At 56.6% G+C, this 20,707-nt stretch overlaps 5 protein-coding genes across 5 annotated transcripts; 2 read left to right on the top strand and 3 right to left on the bottom strand.

Moving 5' to 3' along the window:
• The first annotated feature begins 1,118 nt into the window (after positions 1-1,118).
• CDEST_09311 (uncharacterized protein) lies at positions 1,119-1,803 on the top strand. Its single transcript, XM_062925470.1, has 2 exons — positions 1,119-1,402; positions 1,568-1,803. The coding sequence occupies exons 1-2, from the start codon at positions 1,146-1,148 to the stop codon at positions 1,710-1,712; spliced, it is 402 nt and encodes a 133-aa protein (XP_062781521.1). The 5' UTR covers positions 1,119-1,145; the 3' UTR covers positions 1,713-1,803.
• On the bottom strand, positions 1,457-3,949 carry CDEST_09312 (Putative fatty acid desaturase domain-containing protein). Its single transcript, XM_062925471.1, has 2 exons — positions 2,273-3,949; positions 1,457-2,215 (listed from the first exon to the last, which is right to left on the bottom strand). The coding sequence occupies exons 1-2, from the start codon at positions 3,309-3,311 to the stop codon at positions 1,806-1,808; spliced, it is 1,449 nt and encodes a 482-aa protein (XP_062781522.1). The 5' UTR covers positions 3,312-3,949; the 3' UTR covers positions 1,457-1,805.
• Positions 3,950-10,070: 6,121 nt separating this feature from the next.
• On the bottom strand, positions 10,071-14,074 carry CDEST_09313 (Putative glycosyl transferase CAP10 domain-containing protein). Its single transcript, XM_062925472.1, has 4 exons — positions 13,566-14,074; positions 13,273-13,334; positions 12,894-13,189; positions 10,071-12,824 (listed from the first exon to the last, which is right to left on the bottom strand). Exons 1-4 carry the CDS (start codon positions 13,607-13,609, stop codon positions 10,320-10,322), a joined length of 2,907 nt encoding a protein of 968 aa, XP_062781523.1. The 5' UTR covers positions 13,610-14,074; the 3' UTR covers positions 10,071-10,319.
• A 583-nt stretch (positions 14,075-14,657) lies between these two features.
• Positions 14,658-17,249, bottom strand: CDEST_09314 (Putative T-complex protein 1, beta subunit). The gene is made up of 4 exons (XM_062925473.1): positions 17,241-17,249; positions 17,010-17,164; positions 15,550-16,924; positions 14,658-15,479 (listed from the first exon to the last, which is right to left on the bottom strand). The coding sequence occupies exons 1-4, from the start codon at positions 17,241-17,243 to the stop codon at positions 15,420-15,422; spliced, it is 1,593 nt and encodes a 530-aa protein (XP_062781524.1). The 5' UTR covers positions 17,244-17,249; the 3' UTR covers positions 14,658-15,419.
• A 906-nt stretch (positions 17,250-18,155) lies between these two features.
• Positions 18,156-20,707, top strand: CDEST_09315 (Putative RNA recognition motif domain, eukaryotic translation initiation factor 3 subunit B). Its single transcript, XM_062925474.1, has 3 exons — positions 18,156-18,514; positions 18,667-20,197; positions 20,284-20,707. Exons 1-3 carry the CDS (start codon positions 18,243-18,245, stop codon positions 20,704-20,706), a joined length of 2,226 nt encoding a protein of 741 aa, XP_062781525.1. The 5' UTR covers positions 18,156-18,242; the 3' UTR covers position 20,707.

Here is a 20,707-nt window from a genome sequence, read left to right on the forward strand (position 1 = left end):
CCATGAGGTCGTGAGATGGAGGAAACTTACTTCCGCATGCAGAACTGGATCACGTCTCTGTCCGTCGGCTGAGGAACCCAAATTGACATCAGAGTTTAGAGGTGTAGCGGACAGATAGATTCAATAGACTCGATAGCCATCCCGACGCATCACAACCGAGGCCCTCTACCTTTCGAAGCACGCCCGATCCTCTGGCCACGACGAAGGATTCGATGTTCCGAGGCTCTTCGAGTTCCGCATTCATCCCATTCACACACGGCTCCCACGTTCAAGGTGACTGTAGATGAATCCAAAGACCCCAAAGATCGTTGAAAACGATCACCACCCTCTCCTGCGTGCCCACGCCTTCAACTGCCGGGCTTGGAAGACCGCAGTCCAGACCCTCCTCCTGACGTAGCATCTGCTGATACATGGGCTCTTGCTAGCCTCGACCGTCGAGCCCAGGGTCCGCAATCGTCTTCAACAACGCGTTGGACGATAATGGTTACACTGTACGGGAAGAGCCCTCCCCGCGCGCGCAATGCAGACTTCGGGAGACGTGTAGTGCTGCTGTGTTCAAGATTGGATTTCAGGTAACCCCACCATCTGATTCATTTGTCTTTACAACCAACAGAGCTTTCCAGCATTGCCTTCAATTAATCGGTGACATCGACGACTTTCAATATGTGAGTTACAACAGCAACTTGAGCACTGCCATGATGACATTGATCTTATCAAGAGGGCCAAAGCAGATTGAATACTTCAACTAATTATAAACCATTCAGATATTTTCTGTAATTGCAAAACATGGGAACGAACATGATCGACGACCTCCGAACAACTCAGCCGTTGGGGTGGTTGCTATCAGCCTTGGCGGAAATTCCCCAGCCTAGGCGCCGACGAAAAACGAAGGGACGTCGTCAAGTTGTTTCTCAACAACTACATACAACATCGCTTGTGGGGAAGCACACGTAGTAACCGATCGTCGTCGTCGTCGTCGTCATCGGTGTTTTGCGCTTTTTCCTCCCTTGGATCATACTCCGTAATCCGGTCCCCTCTTTCGGACCCCGGCCGGCGGATGCCACGGAAGGCACGGAAGTCATCTCGGTTAGCGAAAACCACAAGCCAAGACCAGGACACTAACTTCCTGTACCCATCCGTCAGAGATGCCCCCGTCCTCCCGTACAATTTTACCATCAGATGACAGGTTATTGGTCCTCGATCTGTCGCGTGCCCGTGGGCACCCCGCAATTTCCTACCTCTCTCAACCTCTCTCCCCGCGATCTGGATCACTTCTCACGAACCTTCAGCTCGCGTGCCGTCTTCGATCCAGTACCGACTCCAATGGGTTCACGTCTCGCTACCAGGCGACGAGTACTTACTTGACAGCAAGGAACCTCAGAAATGCAAATTTTAGGATTAGGTACGCACCACATTTGATCTGGCAGTTTTCACTTCGACATTTGGCAAGTTCAGATGTTCGTGGCCAAGGTGCCCAGAAGCTTCAGCTCCATGCTTTCTCTTTGTCTTGTCTCTATGGATTTTCTATCCACTTGATACTGGTATAAAAATGCTAACGCCTTGCCAGCGTTCAACCCGACGCTCCTTACCCGTTGTCCGGTCATGTTGACACCCGCGCCCCTATCTGGGCATTACCACGGCATCCTGCGGAAGACCGCGCATTAAAGAAACGTAGCGAGGTTCAGGACTCGGACAGGTTGACGGGACGATAGTCTAGATCCTGGACCGATGCATGCGAAAGAGGCCATCTCGGACCGGCTCTTAAAACGACTCTGCCATTACTTTCTTTCTCTTCCAACCATCATCTACGACACCTCGCCCTTGATAGGGGGGGTGCCAAGGCCGTTGTGGTTGCGGAAGAACAAAACGCCCTTGCCATCGCCATGAGCCTCGGCGCTGGGCTCAACCCACTGGCACATACGCGCAGACTTGTACAGTGCCTTGATGAAACCAACGGGACCATCTTGAACATCGGCACGGTAGTGCTTGCCCATGACGGGCTTGATAGCCTCAGACGCCTCGTCGGCGTTGTAGAATGGGATGGTGCTGATGTAGTGGTGGAGAACGTGGGTCTCGACAATGCCGTGAAGGAGGTGGCGCCCGACGAAGCCCATCTCGCGGTCGATAGTGGCGGCGGCTCCGCGAACGAAGTTCCACTGGTCGGCGGTGTAGTGAGGCAGGGTAGGGTCGGTGTGCTGGAGGAAGGTGATGGCCACTGCAAACGGTCAGTACACGTTTATGGAGTCGAGAATCATCTAATGGGACGACTTACCGAGCCAGTGGTTAACCCAGAGGTAGGGGATGAAGTACCACACCAAGAGGTTGGACCAGCCGAACTTGTTTCCGAGAAGGGTGAGGATGCTGATGGTGATGGCCAAGCCAATATCAGACATGACGATGAGCTTAGCGTCCTTAGCCTCGAAAATGGGGCTGCTGGGATCGAAGTGGTTGACACCACCACCGTAACCGTTGTGCTTGCCCTTGCCACGACCCTCGCGCTGACGCTCGTGGAAGTTGTGACCCGTGACGTTGGTCATGAGGTAGTTGGGCCAGCCAACGAGCTGCTGGGCGATGAGCATCAGGAAGGTGTAAATGGGCGTCTCCTCGGTCAGCTCGGCGACCTCGTGGACCAAGCGGCCGGCGCGGCTGGCGTGCTGCTCGCGAGTGCGAGGGACGAAGACCATATCGCGCTCCATGTGGCCAGTGGCCTTGTGGTGCTTGCTGTGAGAAATCTGCCAGCTGAAGTAGGGAACGAGGAGAGCCGAGTGGAGGACCCAGCCAACGGTGTGGTTCAGCGTCTTGGAGGGCGAGAAAGCCTGGTGGCCGCACTCGTGGGCGATGACCCAAAGACCGGTGCCGAAAAGACCCTGGAGAACGGTGTAGACGGCCCAAAGACCAGCGCGAGCTGCCTTGGAGGGCACATACTCGGGGGTAACAAAGTTGTACCAGATGGCGAAGGTGGTGGCGAGGCAGAGAATGTCCCGGGCGATGTAGCCGAATCCCTTGAGGGCAGAACGCTCGAAGCAGTGCTTGGGAATAGCGTTGTGGATGTCCTTGATGGTGAAATCAGGAGGGGTGAACTCGTTGCCGTACGTGTCGAACAGCTTGCCATAGTTGGCCGACTTGGGGGCGACATCGTCAGAGGCCATGGAGGAGAGGGAAGTGGAGGAAGCCGAGGGACGAGGAGAGTCCATGGGCGAGGCGACGGCAGTCGAGGGCACCGAGGCGTCCGTCTCGGTGGTGGTCGAGGTGACGGTGCGGCGCAGGACGGGGTTCTGAGCCGCCGGCGTCGAGGAGGTGGTGGAAGCCATGGCTAATGTGTGTGTTTTGGCCTTGGTATAGAGGACAAATCGAGTGTTTGTTGTATATGGTGGCCTCGGTGTTGACGAAAATCACACTCAACAGGAACTATGGACGAGTTCCAATGCTGGCCCTTGGAGGAAGACAGAAAGGGATACCGATTGGGTCGCGGGGGGAGACAAGACGAAGGCAGAAGGAAGAGGAAGGGAGGGGACTAATAAATGAAGCAGCACAGGGGGGAGAGAAAAATAGGACAGCGGTCGGTATCGGGTCGTGGCGGAGGCGACAAGACAAAATAGTTAGCAAACGCCGGGACGGGACCCGTTGTCAACTGAAGGTAGGGTAGTTGGTGTTGGAAACAATCCGTACAGCTAGTACCTAGGTGGGTAAGGAGCTACCTAGGTACACATGTAGAATCGTAGCAAGTGGCCGGTCAGGTACCGTAACGGATGGTGAATGGTGTGAAGCACTGAGGCGATCCCCGCCGTGACAAGTGGTGTGCAGGTAAAGCCAAGTGTGATGTCTGGTATCTGGGAGGCAAAATATGTGGTGCTGGTACTTACTTGGTGGTTGGCCTTGGCCTTCCGTCGGTGGTGGTGCTTCGTGCTCGGTCGTGGTTGATGGAATTGTGCCGTTCCTCGGTTCCCACGTCTCCGTTTTTGTTGGGGACGAACTGGAGAGAAAGAGGGACTACGGCACGAATAGCTTGTGCCTCTACCTTCCAGGCCGCGGGGGGTTTTGTGCAGGGCACGGTACAAGGGGAATGGAGGAGAGGGGCAGAACAGGCAAGACCAGGGACGGGGAAGAGACAGACGAAGTGTATGGCAGGGGTGTGTATAGCTAAGTCAACGTCGAGAGTCCTTTCACATGAATTTGAATTTGCTGTTGGATTTTTCTGCTGGGCCTTCTTGTTGTTGATGCTAATTGCGTTACCCACCGAGGAGGGAGGACGAAGAGGAGGCGATAAAGTCGAGGTACAAGAATGCAACGTCTAATTTCTATGTGCAAGCAAGGTATCTTTTCTCTCTTGCTCCCCGTTCTTCGCCTCTGACATGACACCCACACTGGTGTTTCTCGAGACGTGGCAGCCGGACGGAAGGGACTACCGGGGCTGGATGGCTGGGCTGCCGGGTCCTTCACTCTTGTTTGCAAGGCAGGAGTGCCCAACACCAGGACGCGGGCTGCTGACGAAGTCCCAATGCCATTGACCAGCCGTTAAATGACATGGGCAAAGCATAATGCGATGCTGCTCTCAGTAAAATTTCCCTTCGTTACCCTCGGTCCAAGGTATGCCTGCTGTTGCTGCTGCTGCTGCTGATGATGATGATGATGACGTTTCCAGGTGACCTTCCTCGAGTGATTGCGATCGTGGACGCATCATATGACAGCCGATGGTCGGTCATCACAATCCAAATCACAAAAAAAACAAACAAAAAAAACAAGAGCATTGAAAATCTCAAGACCCCAAAAACCCAAAGCTGTTCCTCCTCCCGCTTGGATGGACAGCAAAGAGAGACCGAAAATGGACAGGGGTATTGTCTTGGTTGGGCCTTTGAATTTTGGGGAAGGCAGCACGGCATTGGAGCATTGGAGAGAGGGCGAAAAGATGGGCTGAAAAGTATTTTTTGGGACGAGCGGTCTGAAGGGTCTTGGAACGGTACGTACCGGAGTAAAGTGTAAGGCGAGGGTTGAGGCAATGTATTCATTCGTACGGATACCCTATTAAGCGTCCTTTGCTCCCGACTTTTTACTTTGTCCCTACCTGAGCCGGATGTACACTGCGTTTCCTGCACATGCACTTGACTTGCCTGCAACTCTCAAGCAGCTGCAGCTGCACCTTCCGTACATACTATGTTGGTATCCCCAATATGGCCATGTCCGTTGTTCTTGGACTTGGCCTCGTTCGTCCTGGTCTGCATTCCCGCACAGGCATAGACACAGACACGGGCGAGGCGACCTGACTTTTGTTTCCCTTATCGGGACCTCCTCCCTACCCGCTGGAGGTACGGGTAGCTCACTGGGTATCCTCTGTGGCCAATGCTTGCATCTAGGGTTGGCCAGGACGATGGTCCTGAGTGTAGGTATTTTCGTGCCTAGGTAAGTACGGAAAGGAGGGCACAGGAAGACGCCATAGGTTCGATTGAATGAAGGAGAAGGGAAGGGACCTGTTGCTTGCTCTCGCTGGGAGTCGGAGCCAAGGAGGCGGGCTCCCCACCCCACCTTCCCTGGCAGTATCGGTACACCTCGAGTGCAGATACCTCCCTCCGCCCCTCATGACTCTTTGTCAAGACACCCATCCTGTATTGTAACAGTGTACTCTGCACTCTTCCTGGTTCAGCTTCCCACAGCATCCTTTGCCTTTATTGAGGCGACACACAACACACGACACACAACACACGGCTCATGACCATGCTCTACCTGTAGTGTGCTGTATCCGACCTGTCCTCCACTGCGCGAACTGCGGACCACACTGCGCATGTCCCGACTCACCGCCTTTCGATTCGAGGTTTTGGGTCAATGCCTAGCAGCTCTATCGGCCCCAGCCCGTTGATGGCATCAACTGATCTACTTACCGCTTGTGGGACCTGCTTTCGGAAACGTTGGCAAATATGCAGCCCTCGCACTGTAGCGGCCGTCGTCGATCCTGAGACAGCCTCTGCTATGGCCTGACTGGGGCATATATTTGCACAAGCAAGACTCAGCACATGTGGCCCCGACACCCAGCACATCATCAGACTTGGGGCTGGGCATCATATAAGACAATCGTCCAAGTCGAGGCACATTTGCCGTCCCGCCTGTATCAGGCGTCTTCCCGCTCCCGGGCAACACTTCCTACAGTGCAAACAGCGCCTGGCCGGCTGCTGACGTCCTTGCCTAGTAACAGACACAAGCCTCTCGCTGTCAAGTGGCTTCGTTTTGAGTAGCGGTACAACCACACCTACACTAGTCATCCGTCCCCCGATGTCCAAGGCGCGACTGACACAAATGGGCGTTCGTCTGTGCATGTGAAGATGGCGGTTGCTCGGGGCGAGACCCAGACCTGTCTGACACGCTCCAGCCGGCGGCGGCGGTGCGTCTGCGTAGTTGCTAGTTGAGAACGAGTCAGATCGACACCAGAAACTCTCGCATGCACCACCACTGTCGTCGCGATCTGACGACACTGCTGATCATTCCACCGTAATTCTCCAATGGCCTCGCAATCAGGAGACATGCCTTATGATGGCATGTCTTTGGGACGATGCTCAACTTATGTATGCGGCGGGAAAAGATTCTGTGCTGCAACCGACCAGGGCGAGAAAAGGATGGAATTCCATTTTGCTGATTGAATCCCGGGAACCAGATCGATACAGCTTGAAGCTACTGCGATACGTACCCGGATTCCCCACGCGCAACGAAGTGGCTCTTGGAACCCCACGTATGAAGCAACAGAAAGTGAACAGGGCCTAACAGAATGGAGCCTCACAATTGGATAGTGGCGTGTTCAATCCACTTACCCCAGCCAATCGGGAGCAGAGCATACCACTGGCACGGCAGCCAATCATGTACCCCCGCCTGGGGAAGGGGTTGAATCTTGAATTGACGCCCGCAATCAACGACGACGTCGTTGCCAAACCGTTATAAATATGCATTTCCAGTCAGCAACGCAACCCCTGAATCGCATCACGCTCGCGTTTCCCATGTTTATGGCTGATGATGCCAATGGTGTGCCACTCGCAACACACGAGAGTAGCAGGGACATATCCATGTTGGACCGACTCGCGGCCAAAGCCGCGAGACACTGCGCATGAAACGGCTCCGGCACAAAAAAAAAAAGAAACCCCCCCTTGGTACTTGTATGTAGAATCGCGCGCGTGCCCCAGAGACCCTGAAACAAGACGAGGTGGGAACGCCGTTTTCTGGAAGCATTGTAGCATTCCAGGGCCCCTGGTTTTTTCCTTGCCTCGCTTCTGTAAAGTGATGATCGTTCACACTCCTTTCTTTCCCCCTCCCCCTTCATGCTGCCCTTGAAATTTTCTGTTGGGGTTGGAATTTTGTTGAGATGGTTGCTGGCCAGGGCCGGCCTTGTCGCGATGGCAGAACTTCATTGGTACGTACCGCACCCTGTCCCCCACTCGCCCACTCAGATGGATGAAAGGCCTGGTCTGTGCCCATCGCATCTCCATTGCGGCAAGTCGTACCTGCTGGCCAGGCACGCCAGGGATATGCACCTCGGGAAGCCCAGGACGGACAGCTCTTCACAACGGATATCTTACCTAAAATAACCCGCCCTTCTAAATCATTAATGCCGGACATTGCAAGATTTTGTGGACTGGGAAACCGATCCAGACATTGACTTTTCCGGCTCAGCTGCTTTCGTGGGGCCTTTGTACGATAAGACCCCAACGCTGAGGCCATCGAGATTCTCGAGGCCCAATCCCAACGTGCGAATATTCAATTCTCGATCCTTTCATCGCAGGGTGTTACTGGAGGCCCGCTGCTGCTGGCGGCTGCTGCTGGCGGCTTGCTTACGACCCGATTGACAATCATCACATGGTAATTGTCCCACCTTTTGCGTGGCGTACTGTAGACGCCCTTGTCTTCAGCGGCGGGGAACACCCGTCGTGGTCACTGGGCAAGCGAAGAGGCCTGGGGCGACGTTGTTTTCGTGGGATGCCGGAAGCCACAGCCAGTAGGCTATGTTCATCATGGTAATCCATCCTGCAAATCGTGTCCCACCCCGGCATGGCGTCGTGTTGTCCGACGCTCATCATGCTGTTCCCGAGGCTGGGCCTCCCCTTTCCACGGACGAGAGGAGCCATCTCATCTCACATGTGATTTGGGTACATGGTGTACTTCGGGAGGGAAAGGAAGCGATCCGGTCGTGATGGGCACGACAGGTTGCCTCGAAGTCAAAATGTCTCCCTCTACTAACCCCTTGCTAGCACCGGCGACGCTGGCTAGCTTTCTCAGGAAGTCAGGAAACGGTCAGTAAATAACCACTCCGTCCCGCGCAGATAACCCTGCGAGGGCAACGCACCAAGCAAGACCTCGGAGTTGTGAATCACTAGATCAGTGGCTGAAGACCAAAGGCATTCCTTTCCTCTGCCACCCCCGCGTTTTGTCTCGGGAGGCTGGCAGCCAGGTCACTTACCCTAACCACTTACCCTAATCTGTTCCGAGGCCCAGCTTGGGGTGGTAATTCATTGCCCAACCAGATGGCCGGTTCGCTCGACATCTGCTCGATGGGAGAGGAGGGGACTGTGGCCATCTTTTTCCTGCTTCTTGCAGGGCTTCCAGCAGACGACCATGCCGGCGATGGCGAGTGACCGTCACTGGTTCAGCGGTGTTCTGAGTGAACGGGCTGGAGTGCGGAGAAATCAGCGTTCGACTATTGTTGATATGACGAGGAGCGACGGCTACGATGACGGCTTTTGTCATGTCACTGGAAAGGGGGAGGACTGTTGGGATCCGATCCACACCACACGAGTCTCATCGAAGCTCACTCACTCACTCATAAGCAGAGAAGGGTGGTTCTCACCGACCGCATGAGAGTTTAGTATCCGTATGTTTGTGTTGAAGTTCCCATTCCCTGTAATTTGCCACTGACAGAATTGTGGTCTCTGTCTTGACTCTCGCCCCCCCTAAATTTACCGATTAGAAGTTGAGAGCTCAGAGAGGATTCCAGGCGTCCATATCGCCACCCGCACATGGCTCAGATGGTCGCTGTTATCATCAGATACTACCTGACCTTGTTGGATACGTTTGACCGCTGCTGTTCTGCAGTACTCCAGGTGGAAGCTTGTGTCACCTGCAGGCAGGCAGGCAGGTAGGCAGCTGGATCTCCGGGCCACATTCTCACTTGTTCAGCATGTGACACGCCTGTGTTCAAGCCTCTTCTCATCAATCTCGCACATGTCTTCTTTTTCATGTGTTTCCAGAGGAGATCGTCGCGTTGCCGAGCGAGACAGACGCAAATGGTTGTTCCTGTCACTACCATCCCAAACCTCGCGCACATCGACGCACATCTACTAGTCCTACGCAAACTGATGGGAAAACCCGCCTCCGCGAGCAACGAGATTACGATGGTCTCTTTCGTTCCAGAGTGCGCGGGGAACCCGAGTGAGCCATTCCCGCCCCCGCCACAAGCCAAAAGAATTCCAAGAAGGTGACTTGGCTCCCGAGCTCGTGACAAAATGTCACCCCGTCTTCCGCCCCCCCCTTCACCCCCTCCGCCCCTATTCAGCGCGGCTGAGACACCCAACAATTCGACCCCGCGTCTCACCAAGTCCTTTTGCTCAGAAATGCCAGTCGGGGGGACTCAGGGCTGGGCTGACGTGTCTTTGCGTTGTCTCTGTGCTCAGCTGGTCGGAGTCTCCGTCACGCTGCGGCCAGAGCCATTTTGCCCAAGAGAGGCAAGCGGGACGTTTTCTAACGGACGGATATGCGGTACGAGGGGAGGGGGGCTGGTTGGGCGGGGTGTATGAAAATTGTGTCCATAGAAGGCAACTGGGGGGCGCAAATGGTGACGGCGTCATCTGGTCGGGCATCTCGTGTGCGAAGTGCTGATCGAAGAGTAGTTCCCGCAGTCAGGATGTTGTGGATCGTTCAAGCTGACTTCCCTCTTCCGCCCCTCTACAGTTAACCCTTGGTCACGGAAGCAGCCATGCGTGATCTCGCCGCTCCGTCCTTCGCGAAGCGGTATCTCGGGGCCGAGGATGGACCTCGGCGGGAGCAATTGGTGGCAGAGTGGCCGCTACCTTAAACACGAAGAGTCCGAGGGTAGAACTGTTCAGGAAGCAAGTCAAGTGCTCTCCATTTAAACACTTCCGCTGTGAAGATGTATGTCCAAGAGATGATTACCTTCCAGGCCGTGATTCGTCCGTTTAGCAACTCCAAGTTGCCAGCAGCTGATCTAGAGAGTCGTCACCACCAACGCCGATGCTGTCATCCATGCCATATCGAAATACACACATGGCATCCAGACTCCCATATCCAGAGTGGCCTCGCTCGCAGAAAAGAGAAAGAAAAAGGGGGTTATATCAAGCCACCACCGTGAAGCCAAGCCCCTCCCTCGCATCATCCACGACCCTACCCCATTCCAGCAGCAACCGGAACATGTACACCCTCATGTCCTCCCTCCGAAGTGCTCTCGCCGCCCACGCCCTCCCTTCCTCGGCGATCTCCCGCGCCCTCCGCCCGCCCTCCTCGTCGTCCCGGGCCCCGAAGTACCGCACAAGCCCCCCGAGCTCGTGCAATCGCGCGTCGACGGGGACATAGTGCCGCCACGCGTGCACACGCTCCCCGAACCACGTCCGGAACAGCCCGGCGCGGTAGACGAGGCTGCGGCTCCGCAGGAAGGGGATAAAGCGCCCGCTGAAGCCGGCACCGTCGAGGTCCATCAGGTGAGCGTACTGCCAGTGCTCGCCGAAGGCGACCTTGGATTTGGATGACGAGTCCCCGCCCCAGAACGTGTCTCGCTGGCTTTGGCAGTCGTCCGTGTGGCATTTCGAGAAGCCGCCCACGAAGCCGACGTCGAAGTCTGGCTTACCATCACCCGGGGTTGCAGGACCCGGTGGCCCGCCCGCGTCCAGCCGGGCGGCGGGAGCGCTCTTCGTCTGGATCGCGTTCGCGGCCCAGACGAAGCGCGCTCGCAGGAAGCCCTGCCACGACCCCCGCGCCGCGTACCCGTCTGATGACGAGCCCCTCCAGAACATGGTGTTCTTCTTCCGCTCCCACTCGACGTCCTCGCCCTCGTCGTACGCCGCCTTGTCGTCGTAGTTCCACGGCGACGGCACGAGAATGTCCGCGAACCCGGACGTCCTGCTCTGGCTGAACACGGGGAACGGAGCCTTCGTGAAGATTGCCGGCGCGGGGGACGCCAGGAACCCGTGAAGATAAGCGAGGTCTGGCTGGTGGCATAGGTCGGTGGCCGCGGTCCAGTTGGAGACGACGGGGTTCTCGAGACCCTCGAACAAGCGGACGGCGTGCGGGAGGACACAGTCGCGGCAGGCCTCTCTACGGCTCCACCACCGCGTCTTCCGGGCAGGGGATTCGGGCGGGCAGGACTGCGCGATGAAGTCGTAGTAGATCTGGTCTCGGACGCGGTCTGTGAAGTACGGCGACCGCTCGTGTGGCGACTTAAGGACGTCGTCATCGCTCCACACCGGCGGCTTGGAGCTGTCAAAGGTCTTGAGATTGTTGTTGTTCAGTAGACGCGTTTGTGACTTCACCGCTGTGGTTTGCAGCTGTTGCATGTCCTCGAACGAGATGGACACGCGAGGCTCGTCGTTCAGATTGATGGCGAAGTCCATGTCGGGCAAATGCTCTGCAAACTCCTCAATCATGTCCTGCATCGAACGCATCATCCACATGTGCGACCCGGGCGTGCCCGGCGAAACTTCGACCTTGCCCCCACGAATCCGAATTCCTCCCATGCCAAGCCACGGCACCTCGATGACATGCCTCGTCCGCTGCCGCAGCACATCCGGCGCGACACCCCAGAAGGGTAGCAAGTCATCATTGATCTGCGTAAAGTCGTCAATAACGGGCGATCCGTTGGTTACGGCGTACTCGAACCACTTGTCAAAGTTGGGAGGTGGTGCGAGGCCGTACCGACGACGGTACTCGCTGACCGCGCCCTCAAGCGTCCTGCTCTGGTTCGCTCTTGCAATCCAGGCGTCGGATTCGGCGTTGGCGGCGGAGAGTAGGTCAGGGAAGGAGAGGGTGTCGGAGGAGGCAACGTCCGGGTATAAGATCAGGTAGGTCGCGCATAGAAAGCCGACAAAGATCACGTACCATCCAGTGAGGAACCGCATCAGGCGTGGGTCCCCTGATATTGCGCTGGATGTGCTGGTGATATCCTTCTCGTAGCGAAGGAGTAGACCCACGCCAGCTATTGTGAGACCGCCGGAGATCATGTAAACCAGGGAATCATCCACAGGCGACGAGGTCTGTAACATGCGCATCAGGTGATGGGCGTACACCCCGAACGCCGTGACGATCACCGCCAGCGTGCCGGGGTGGATGTCGCTTGCGACGTAGAAGGCGGAAGTGAGGGCGGCCGAAGCGACGGTGCTGTCGACCAGGAGGTCTCTAACACCGACGTAATGCAGGTCGAAGGCCCACCGTATGTTCCGGAGGTTGTAGAACGAGAAAGTTGCAAGCACAGCCAAAACGCCAGCAGATCTTAGGAAGAGGCGTGATGCGAAGGCCCAAGCCTGCGGCGCATCGTCTACGGCGTCTTGACGCCATCTCGACAGGCAAATCAACAACACCGCGTCCAGAATAACGGCCAGCACTTGTGCGAGCGGGATCTGTCGTTCCCATCGGAGGAAGCCCGCTGGGCAGATGGCTCCGGCAGACTGTGCGGAGAGGGCAAGGGTAGTTCTTGCGGAGCATGCCCAGATGACGGCGACAACGACGTAACGAACAGAGCCTACGTTGAAGCAACGCCGCGGCCGGTTTTCCAACCCGGGGTGCTGTTGTAGTTGGATGGCAGTGGGTGAAGCTGTCGTGAACAGGGCGACCAGAGCCGGTACGAAGGTCTGTGGCTCAGTCGTTAGTCACTCATGCTTCCGAGGCGCTCGTCATCTCTATGGTTGGGCGGCACAAACCTCAAAGCTCTCCCACGAGCAGTGAATCGTACGAATCGTGCGCCAGAATAGCAGCGAGCGCAGCACCACGAGGCCTCCGAGGATGAAAGAAGGTGAGGACAAGAAGCAGCAGTTTTGTACGGCGTCGATGGCCGCTTGGAGGTGCTGTTTCCAGTCATGTTTCAAGCTTGACGGTATTGCAAGTTGATATTCCTGGCTGCTGGTTGGGTCTTTCCTTGGCGAAAGCTTCCTGCAACCTACCGCGATGACGAGACCGGATTCGAACAGCGTCAGGATGGAGAAGTGGATTGGCCGTTCTAGCCAGTGTTAGTGGCTGTCTCCGAGACGTGAACTTATGATGCGGATTTAAGCATCGGCAAGAGAGTGTGTGGTGTCCTACCGAAAGCGGCGCTATTGTTGAATCGAGAGGATATCCAGGCGGTGCAGGTAAGCAGCAAAAAGCTGTAAGCGAGGCGACTGTCAGTACACTAGGTAGATAGAGCAGAGGCGGCTCATCACAGCACAAAGGTTGTGCTGAGTTGGGTACGGCGAGGCCGACATCCAAGGTAGTTTGCCATGACATTTCAAGGCAATTGCATGTGGCTGAACGAAGCCGAGCCAGAAGCCGATGATGTTGTGTGTTTGAGACGGCGAATAGAAGGAAGCAAGGAAGGAATGAAGTTGTTCACTCACCACGCCGCCAAGATGCCGCCGTACTTCTTCAGCGGGTCCGCCATCGGCCGCGACAAGATGCGCCGTCTTGGCAAGCGGAGAGGCGCACGGAGACGAAACGGGGCAGAACGGAACGAAACAAGAGCTGGCTGTAGGTAGGGAGAGGGAGAGGAGAAGATAAACGGCAAAGTAGGATTGAGAAAAAATATAAAAGGCTTCGGAAGACTATTGCATCTTTCCACTCAGAGAGGAGAAGCACGGAACTGAGCGGCAACGGGGTAAGACAGGCCGGAGGAGACTTGGTGATACAGGAATCGTAGGTCCAAGCTTAGCCACCTACTTAGGAAAAGGACAAGAAGCAGGGAGACGGAGGATAAAGGGGACAAACATGGAAGTCACCAACAGTTCGGCAGTAGCCAAGTTGCTAGCGGACGCCTGATACACATGGTGTTGGTTGTTTGTGCAGTCCGTCTCCTCAGGGGCCAGCCAGGTTTGGGGGAACGACACCGCCATTCCCGCTTGTGCCTTTCTCCTCTTCTGACTGAAGTGAGGGACAATGATGCATTGTAGGGTGGTTGAGCTGCGTTCCGGGTACTGTCATTGTGCCGTACTGCCGGTCCACAGATGGTCGAATACTGCCATGGTCCTTGTTTTTTTTGTTCGTGTATAATGGAGCCGTCCAGGCCAGGCCGGACTAATGGATCCCTGGCCTGCAGAAGTCTCTTCGATTCCGTACTCGATATCTCTGCTGGGAAACGGGGCCGATGTCGTTCGCTCCCCTCGGGCTACCGAAGGCTGTGTCACTGTCTATGTGTGGTGCTATGTCCCAGGAATAGCAAGCTGTCGTCATGGGGTAGCTTCTGCAACGGCGGCATGACAAGCCATTGTGGATCAGCGAATTCTGGCCGCTCTTGATGGGCCATGTTTTACGGTGCTAGAAAAGTGTGGCGCTCTTCCAAGGCAGACCGCTAGGGTGCCACTGGAAAACCAAAGAGGGGGGAAAAGGGGAGCGTGCGGCCTGCTGCAACGGTAGACGCGTGTGTCTGTCCTACAAAACCAGTAGCGGCCGTGTTTGTTGGTGGAGAAGAACCGTCAATACGAATACATCATATCTGTATAATGCGGCAGCAGCAGACGACTCGTGGTCCATGGAACATGGACATTGCCAGCCGCCCCTCGTGGTACAGCCCACCCAGACATTCCGATCTGCGGGCCTGGGTGGACCTGGCACGTTTTGGATTTGGCTCATCACGAAAAATGCGGACGAGAAAAAGACGAGACGACAGATGACGACCATGTTGAGACGAACCGTGTGTTGATGGGAGCATGCGTCTGGGAATCAAATTGACCTTGCCGTTGCTATAAGGAGTGAAGTAAGTAACGTCGAGTACAGGCCCATCATCATGCACCTAGAAACACATTACCCATGTAGGGTTATAATAACAACGCAACTGTTTCTTCCCGTCAACCTGCACAACAGCAGACAGGGCGAATAACCTCATTTCGCCTCAGCGGGAACCCTGCCGTCAGCAAACTGCCAGCCCTGTTGACACCAATCCCCGTGAGCGGCCCCGAGCGTTGAGTGAGATTGGTAGCACGCCCGCACTCAGCCACTGGACCACACCACCATCAACGGCCATCTTTGACAAAGTGCAGAGCGATACGACGCGATGCAATGCGATACGATGCGAGACTCATTCATGACACTGCCATTGATTCATCCAGCCCAGGATTGATCCCCTTTTCTATGGTATTGACTTTTGTCTTTCACTTTTAGTCGCCGACATGCGAATATCACTTTTCTTCTCCTTCTTGACCTTCCAATCCTGCCGGGAACTCCTCCAGTGCTGCCGTCATTGCTGTGTGTGTCTTGAATCAAGCACGCTCCCGTCTTCTGGGGGCGGCGCGGATGATGTCGTCTACGCGAAGAAGAAGCTGCTTCAAAGTTAGTCATTCGTTCCCCAAAACCCATCCGTGGAACACAGGAAGGAACCCAGAAACGTACCTCTGCTGCCTCGCTGGCAGACGAAACCACCGCTCTCTTCAACTTGTAGCTCTCCACGACACCCAGATCCCGCATATCGGTGATGCCACCACCGGGCGTCAGGAGATCCAATCCGTAATTCGTCATGCCATCGTAAATGGCCTTTCTCAGACGCGCAACAAGCTCGCCAGAGTCGAGACCCGCGTTGTCGGCCAGGATAGTGGGCAACTGACGCAGCGCAATCGCGAAGCTGCTGACAGCCATCTGCTTCTTGCCCTCAACGCGCGTCGCGGCACCCTCAACAGCCTTGGCCATGACCATCTCGGCACAGCCGCCACCCAGAGTCGTCCACGGCTCCTTTACCGTCTGTGACAGGACGGCCAGGGCGTCGTGCAGACTGCGCTCCGCCTCGTCCAAGAGCTGATCCGTGGCACCGCGCAGCACAATCGTGCAGGCCTCGCCAGCGCCAACACCAGAGAACTTAATCAGCGTGTCCTCGCCGATAATGACCTCCTCAATCAAGTCGCACTGTCCCAGCTTGACCTGGTCGGGGTGGTCAAAGGTCGACGCAATCTCGCCGCCCGTCACTAGAGCCAGCCTCTCAATGCCATCAAAGTCGGCGTGCTCGATGGACATGATACCCGCATCCGTGAAGAGCTGCTCGGGCCAGTTGTAGATGAGTTGTCTGTTGATGAAGCAGTTGATGCCATGCGCCTTGATCTTCTCCACCTTGGCCTTCATCTTCTCCTTCTCCGCCTTCTCGAGGTCCGCCAGCTTGCTGGTCGTTCCCACCTTGACGCGGGCGCCAAAGATCTTGATCTTGTCCGTGTCCATCGACGTGTTGGCCACCAGGATCTTGGCCTTCTCCAGACGCTTGGGCTGGTTGACGCCAATTTTCTTGTCGAGGATGAAACCCTCGTCGAGGTACGAGTCGCTCAGCTTGCCGCCGGCCTTCTTGATGATCTGGATATGGCTGAGGTCCGATGAGTTCTTGAGACGCAGCACGGCTTCGCAGGCGAGCTGGGAGAAGTGGTCACGATCCTGGGCCAGGACCTTGGAGCTGAGGGTTGTGCGGGCGATGGCCCGCAGGTCTTTCCTGAAAGCCTCGGGGGTGTTGCTGCGGTCGACGGCGGATTCCTTGAGGGCCTTGAGGGCGGCCTGGCTCGCTATCCGGTAGCCCTCGATGATGGTCTGGGGGTGGATCTTCTTGTCGACAAGCTTCTCGGCTTCGCGGAGGAGCTCGGCCGCGAGAACGGCAACCGAAGTGGTGCCGTCACCGACCTCATCGTCCTGGACCTTGGAAATGTTGACCAGGACCTTGGCTGCCGCGTTGTCGAGGGCGATAGACTTCAGGATGGTGGCGCCGTCGTTCGTGACCATGATCTCGCCGGTTGATCTGGATGTTTGTCAGCCACAGTCATGAGGGTGGATCGAGGTGGGATGAATAGGAGTATCGTCTGTAGGCGGGGGTTTTAACGTACGCAGACTGCAGAATCTTGTCCATACCCTTGGGGCCAAGGGTGCTCTTGACGAGATCGCCGACGGCGATGGCGCCGACGAAGGCGGAGAGACGGGCATTCTCTCCCTTCTCCTCCGTGGTTCCGTCCTCGAAGATTTGTGTCGGGCTGAAAGACGACTGGAGGGGTACGGCACACCTAGTTAGCGACTGCGACTGTTGGGTAGACGAGAGTCGGCATCAGTTCGTGACGCACCATGATGAATGTGATATTCTTCAGACACTCTGTATCGAGATCGAACGGGTGACTGAACTCGGGTGTGGGTGGGGAGCGGAAAGCAGAGGTTGTCTGGGTTGTACGGGATTCCTCAGCCTTGGGAAAGCTTCACCGAGAAAATCGTCGTCGAAATTTTGGGGGGGTTCAGCCTGGCGAAGTGGGGTGCTGCTGGGCAGGAGCTTCCGTGTGATTAGCGAAGCAGAGCTGCTGTGGTGATTCCAGAGGCGTCCATCCTCCACTGTAGCGGTTTCATGTGGCCAGTGCACGCCAGCCAGGGGAGACATCTTAGAGAGGTACTTGAGTACCTGTAGCAGGCAGAACAAACATTTGAGGGGGGAGCTCCTGAGGCGAGGCGGTCAAAGACCTGCCCGTCATCCTAGGGCCCTGGCAACTGGTTCCTGGCAGAATTCCATGTCACGTGAATCGCCAGAGATCATGCATGGAGCGAGGGGCTTTGTGTAGGAGCACCGGAGCCGGAACAACACAATATTCCAGCCCACACGAACAGCTCAACCACCGAAAACTTTCCAAATCGACTGCCAAATTGTGCGCGCGATAGTCGTTTCGCCCCGTCCCACCCCCGGTTATCTCCCCCCCCCCCTAAGTAACGAGGCGCATTTCCAGTTGTCAAGAAAGTCACTGGCCAGCTCCATCATCGCCCGTTTTGCACCGGTGAAAAACATAAAAAGAATAAAAAATACAAGGCCTTGCTTCAAGAGTCTGCCTAAAGAACAGCGCTCCGCAACCCGGAAACCCTCATCTAAAACCGAAAAAAATCGCGGGGCACTTTTCACCTAAAAGAAAGCGACCCGGACCCCACACCTGGGCGGCACCTCTTTTTTTTCCCACCACAGAAGGGCCATCGCAGTGCAGTTCTCACCGAAGAGACACACACCCCCTCCCACCCCTACCGGAAAAATTAATCACGAAACAACCCGCCAACTCACTTCGACTGTTCCTCCCTGACCAGCCGTCGCAATCATGGCGCCTTCTTTCGACCATCTGCGCGAGGCAGATCTCGACGACGACGAGTACGATGAGGAGGAGATCGACATCTCCGACCTGCGCGAGAAGTACGAGGTTCAGTTGGAGCAGGGATACGACACCTTCGTGGTCATCGATGGCCTCCCCGAAGTCAACGAGGAGCAGAAGCCCAAGCTGGTCAAGTTCTTGTTGAAGAAGCTGAACTCTGTTGGCAAGACGAGAGAGGACCTGATCTACATGCCCATGGGTGAGAACGGAAAGTCGCTGAGGTACGTTCGGCCTGGTGGATCTCCGGCCCTGGAACCAGCCATTGATCTGGATCCGGATCTGGCCCTGGGTCTTGGATCTTGCTTTTGATCCGGTCCAACTCGGGATCGCGCATACAAAAGCGAAGCGGTGATGCTGACAGACAAACGCTCAGATTCGCCTTTGTCGAGTACTCGTCCCCCGGCGAGGCTGCCGCCGCCGTTCGTGGCCTCGACCAGGTCCCCCTCGACAAGAAGCACATCCTCCGCGTTAACAAGCTCACCGATGTCGACCGCTACGGCCGCGAAGGCAAGATTCAGGAGGAGTACACGGCGCCGTACATTGAGGAGTTCACCGAGAAGGAGCACCTCAGGTCATTCATGAAGGACCCCAGCGGCCGTGGCAGAGACCAGTTCGCCATGTACCGTGGCGACACCGTCGGCGTCTTCTGGAACAACGAGAAGGACGTGCCCGAGAACATTGTCGACCGTCAAAATTGGACAGACAGTTTCATCCGGTGGTCGCCCGAGGGCACTTATCTCACCTCGGTCCACGCCCAGGGCGTTCAGATTTGGGGCGGCGCCTCGTGGTCACGGCAGAAGCGTTTCCCCCACCCCTTCGTCACCTTCTGCGACTGGTCCCCCTCCGAGAAGTACCTGGTGACATGGTCTGCCCGTCCCATCTCCATCCCTGACGAGGGCCACCCAGCCCTGTCTGTCGACGACGACGGCAAGAACTATGTCATCTGGAGCGTCGAGTCCGGCAAGCCCATCCGTTCCTTCGCTAACCTCGATGTGGCTGGCATGGACGAGGCTAAGCAGCGCAAGCTGCTCTGGCCCGCCTTCAAGTGGTCCGCCGACGACAACTACGTCGCTCGCCTCAACTACCAGACCGGCATCTCCGTCTACGAGCTGCCTCGCATGAACCTCCTCGACAAGACCTCCATCAAGATTGAGGGCATCATGGAGTTTGACTGGGCCCCCGCCAGCCCGCAAAGAGACGGCATCAAGACGTATGAGCAGCTCCTCACCTACTGGACTCCGGAAATCGGCAGCAACCCTGCCAAGGTCGGTCTTATGAGCATCCCCAGCAAGGAGGTTGTCCGTCAACTGCCCCTGTTCAGCGTCTCCGACGCAAAGCTGCACTGGCAGTCCGACGCCTCGTACCTCTGCGTCAAGGTCGACCGTCACTCCAAGTCCAAGAAGTCCCAGGCCACGACACTCGAGATCTTCCGCATCAAGGAGAAGGGCGTCCCCGTTGAGGTCGTCGACACCATCAAGGACACCGTCATCAACTTCGCCTGGGAGCCCAAGGGCGACCGCTTCGTCATCATCACGACAACCGAGCCCGCCGGCGCCGTCGCTGTCGCGCCCAAGACCTCCGTCTCCTTCTTCTGCCCCGAGAAGGCCAAGGGCAACGTCGTCGGCAACTTCAAGCACCTCCGCACTCTGGACAAGAAGAACAGTAACGCCATCTACTGGTCCCCGCGCGGTCGCTTCGTCGTCATCGCCACCGTCCACAACCAGCAGAGCTCTGACCTCGACTTCTTCGACCTCGACTTCGAGGGCGAGAAGCCCGAGTCCGACAAGGACCTGACGGCCAACCTGCAGCTCATGAACACGGGCGACCACTACGGCGTCACCGACATCGAGTGGGACCCCTCAGGACGTTTCGTCGCCACCTGGGCCTCTGCCTGGAAGCACTCTGTACGTCTTCCCCCTTCCCCCATGCCAAACCTGGTCTGAGGACCAAACCGAGACTGGACACATGAACTAACAAGAATCACATGCAGATGGAGAACGGATACCACATCTACGACTTCAAGGGCGAGGCGCTGCGCGAGGAGCCCGTCGAAAAGTTCAAGCAGTTGGCCTGGCGCCCGCGCCCCCCGACGCTGCTCACCAAGGAGGAGCAGAAGCAGATCCGCAAGAACCTGCGCGAGTACAGCCGCGTCTTCGAGCAGGAGGACATGGACCGCGGCGCGTCCGCCGACCGCGAGGTCGTCGAGGCCCGCCGCCGCCAGCTCGAGGAGTGGGTCGCCTGGCGCGAGGACATCGAGGCCGAGGTCGGCGAGGAGCGCGAGGCCCTCGGCCTGCCCCAGGATATCGTCGCCTACCTCCTCTCCAAGAAGACGGCGGCCAGCGACGGCGAGGAGCAGACCATTGAGGAGATTGTGGAGGAGGTACTCGAGGAGACGGAGGAGGTTGTCAACTAAA

This window comes from Colletotrichum destructivum, chromosome 6, assembly GCF_034447905.1.
Source record: "Colletotrichum destructivum chromosome 6, complete sequence".
In the NCBI taxonomy this organism is placed as follows: Eukaryota; Fungi; Ascomycota; class Sordariomycetes; order Glomerellales; family Glomerellaceae; genus Colletotrichum; species Colletotrichum destructivum.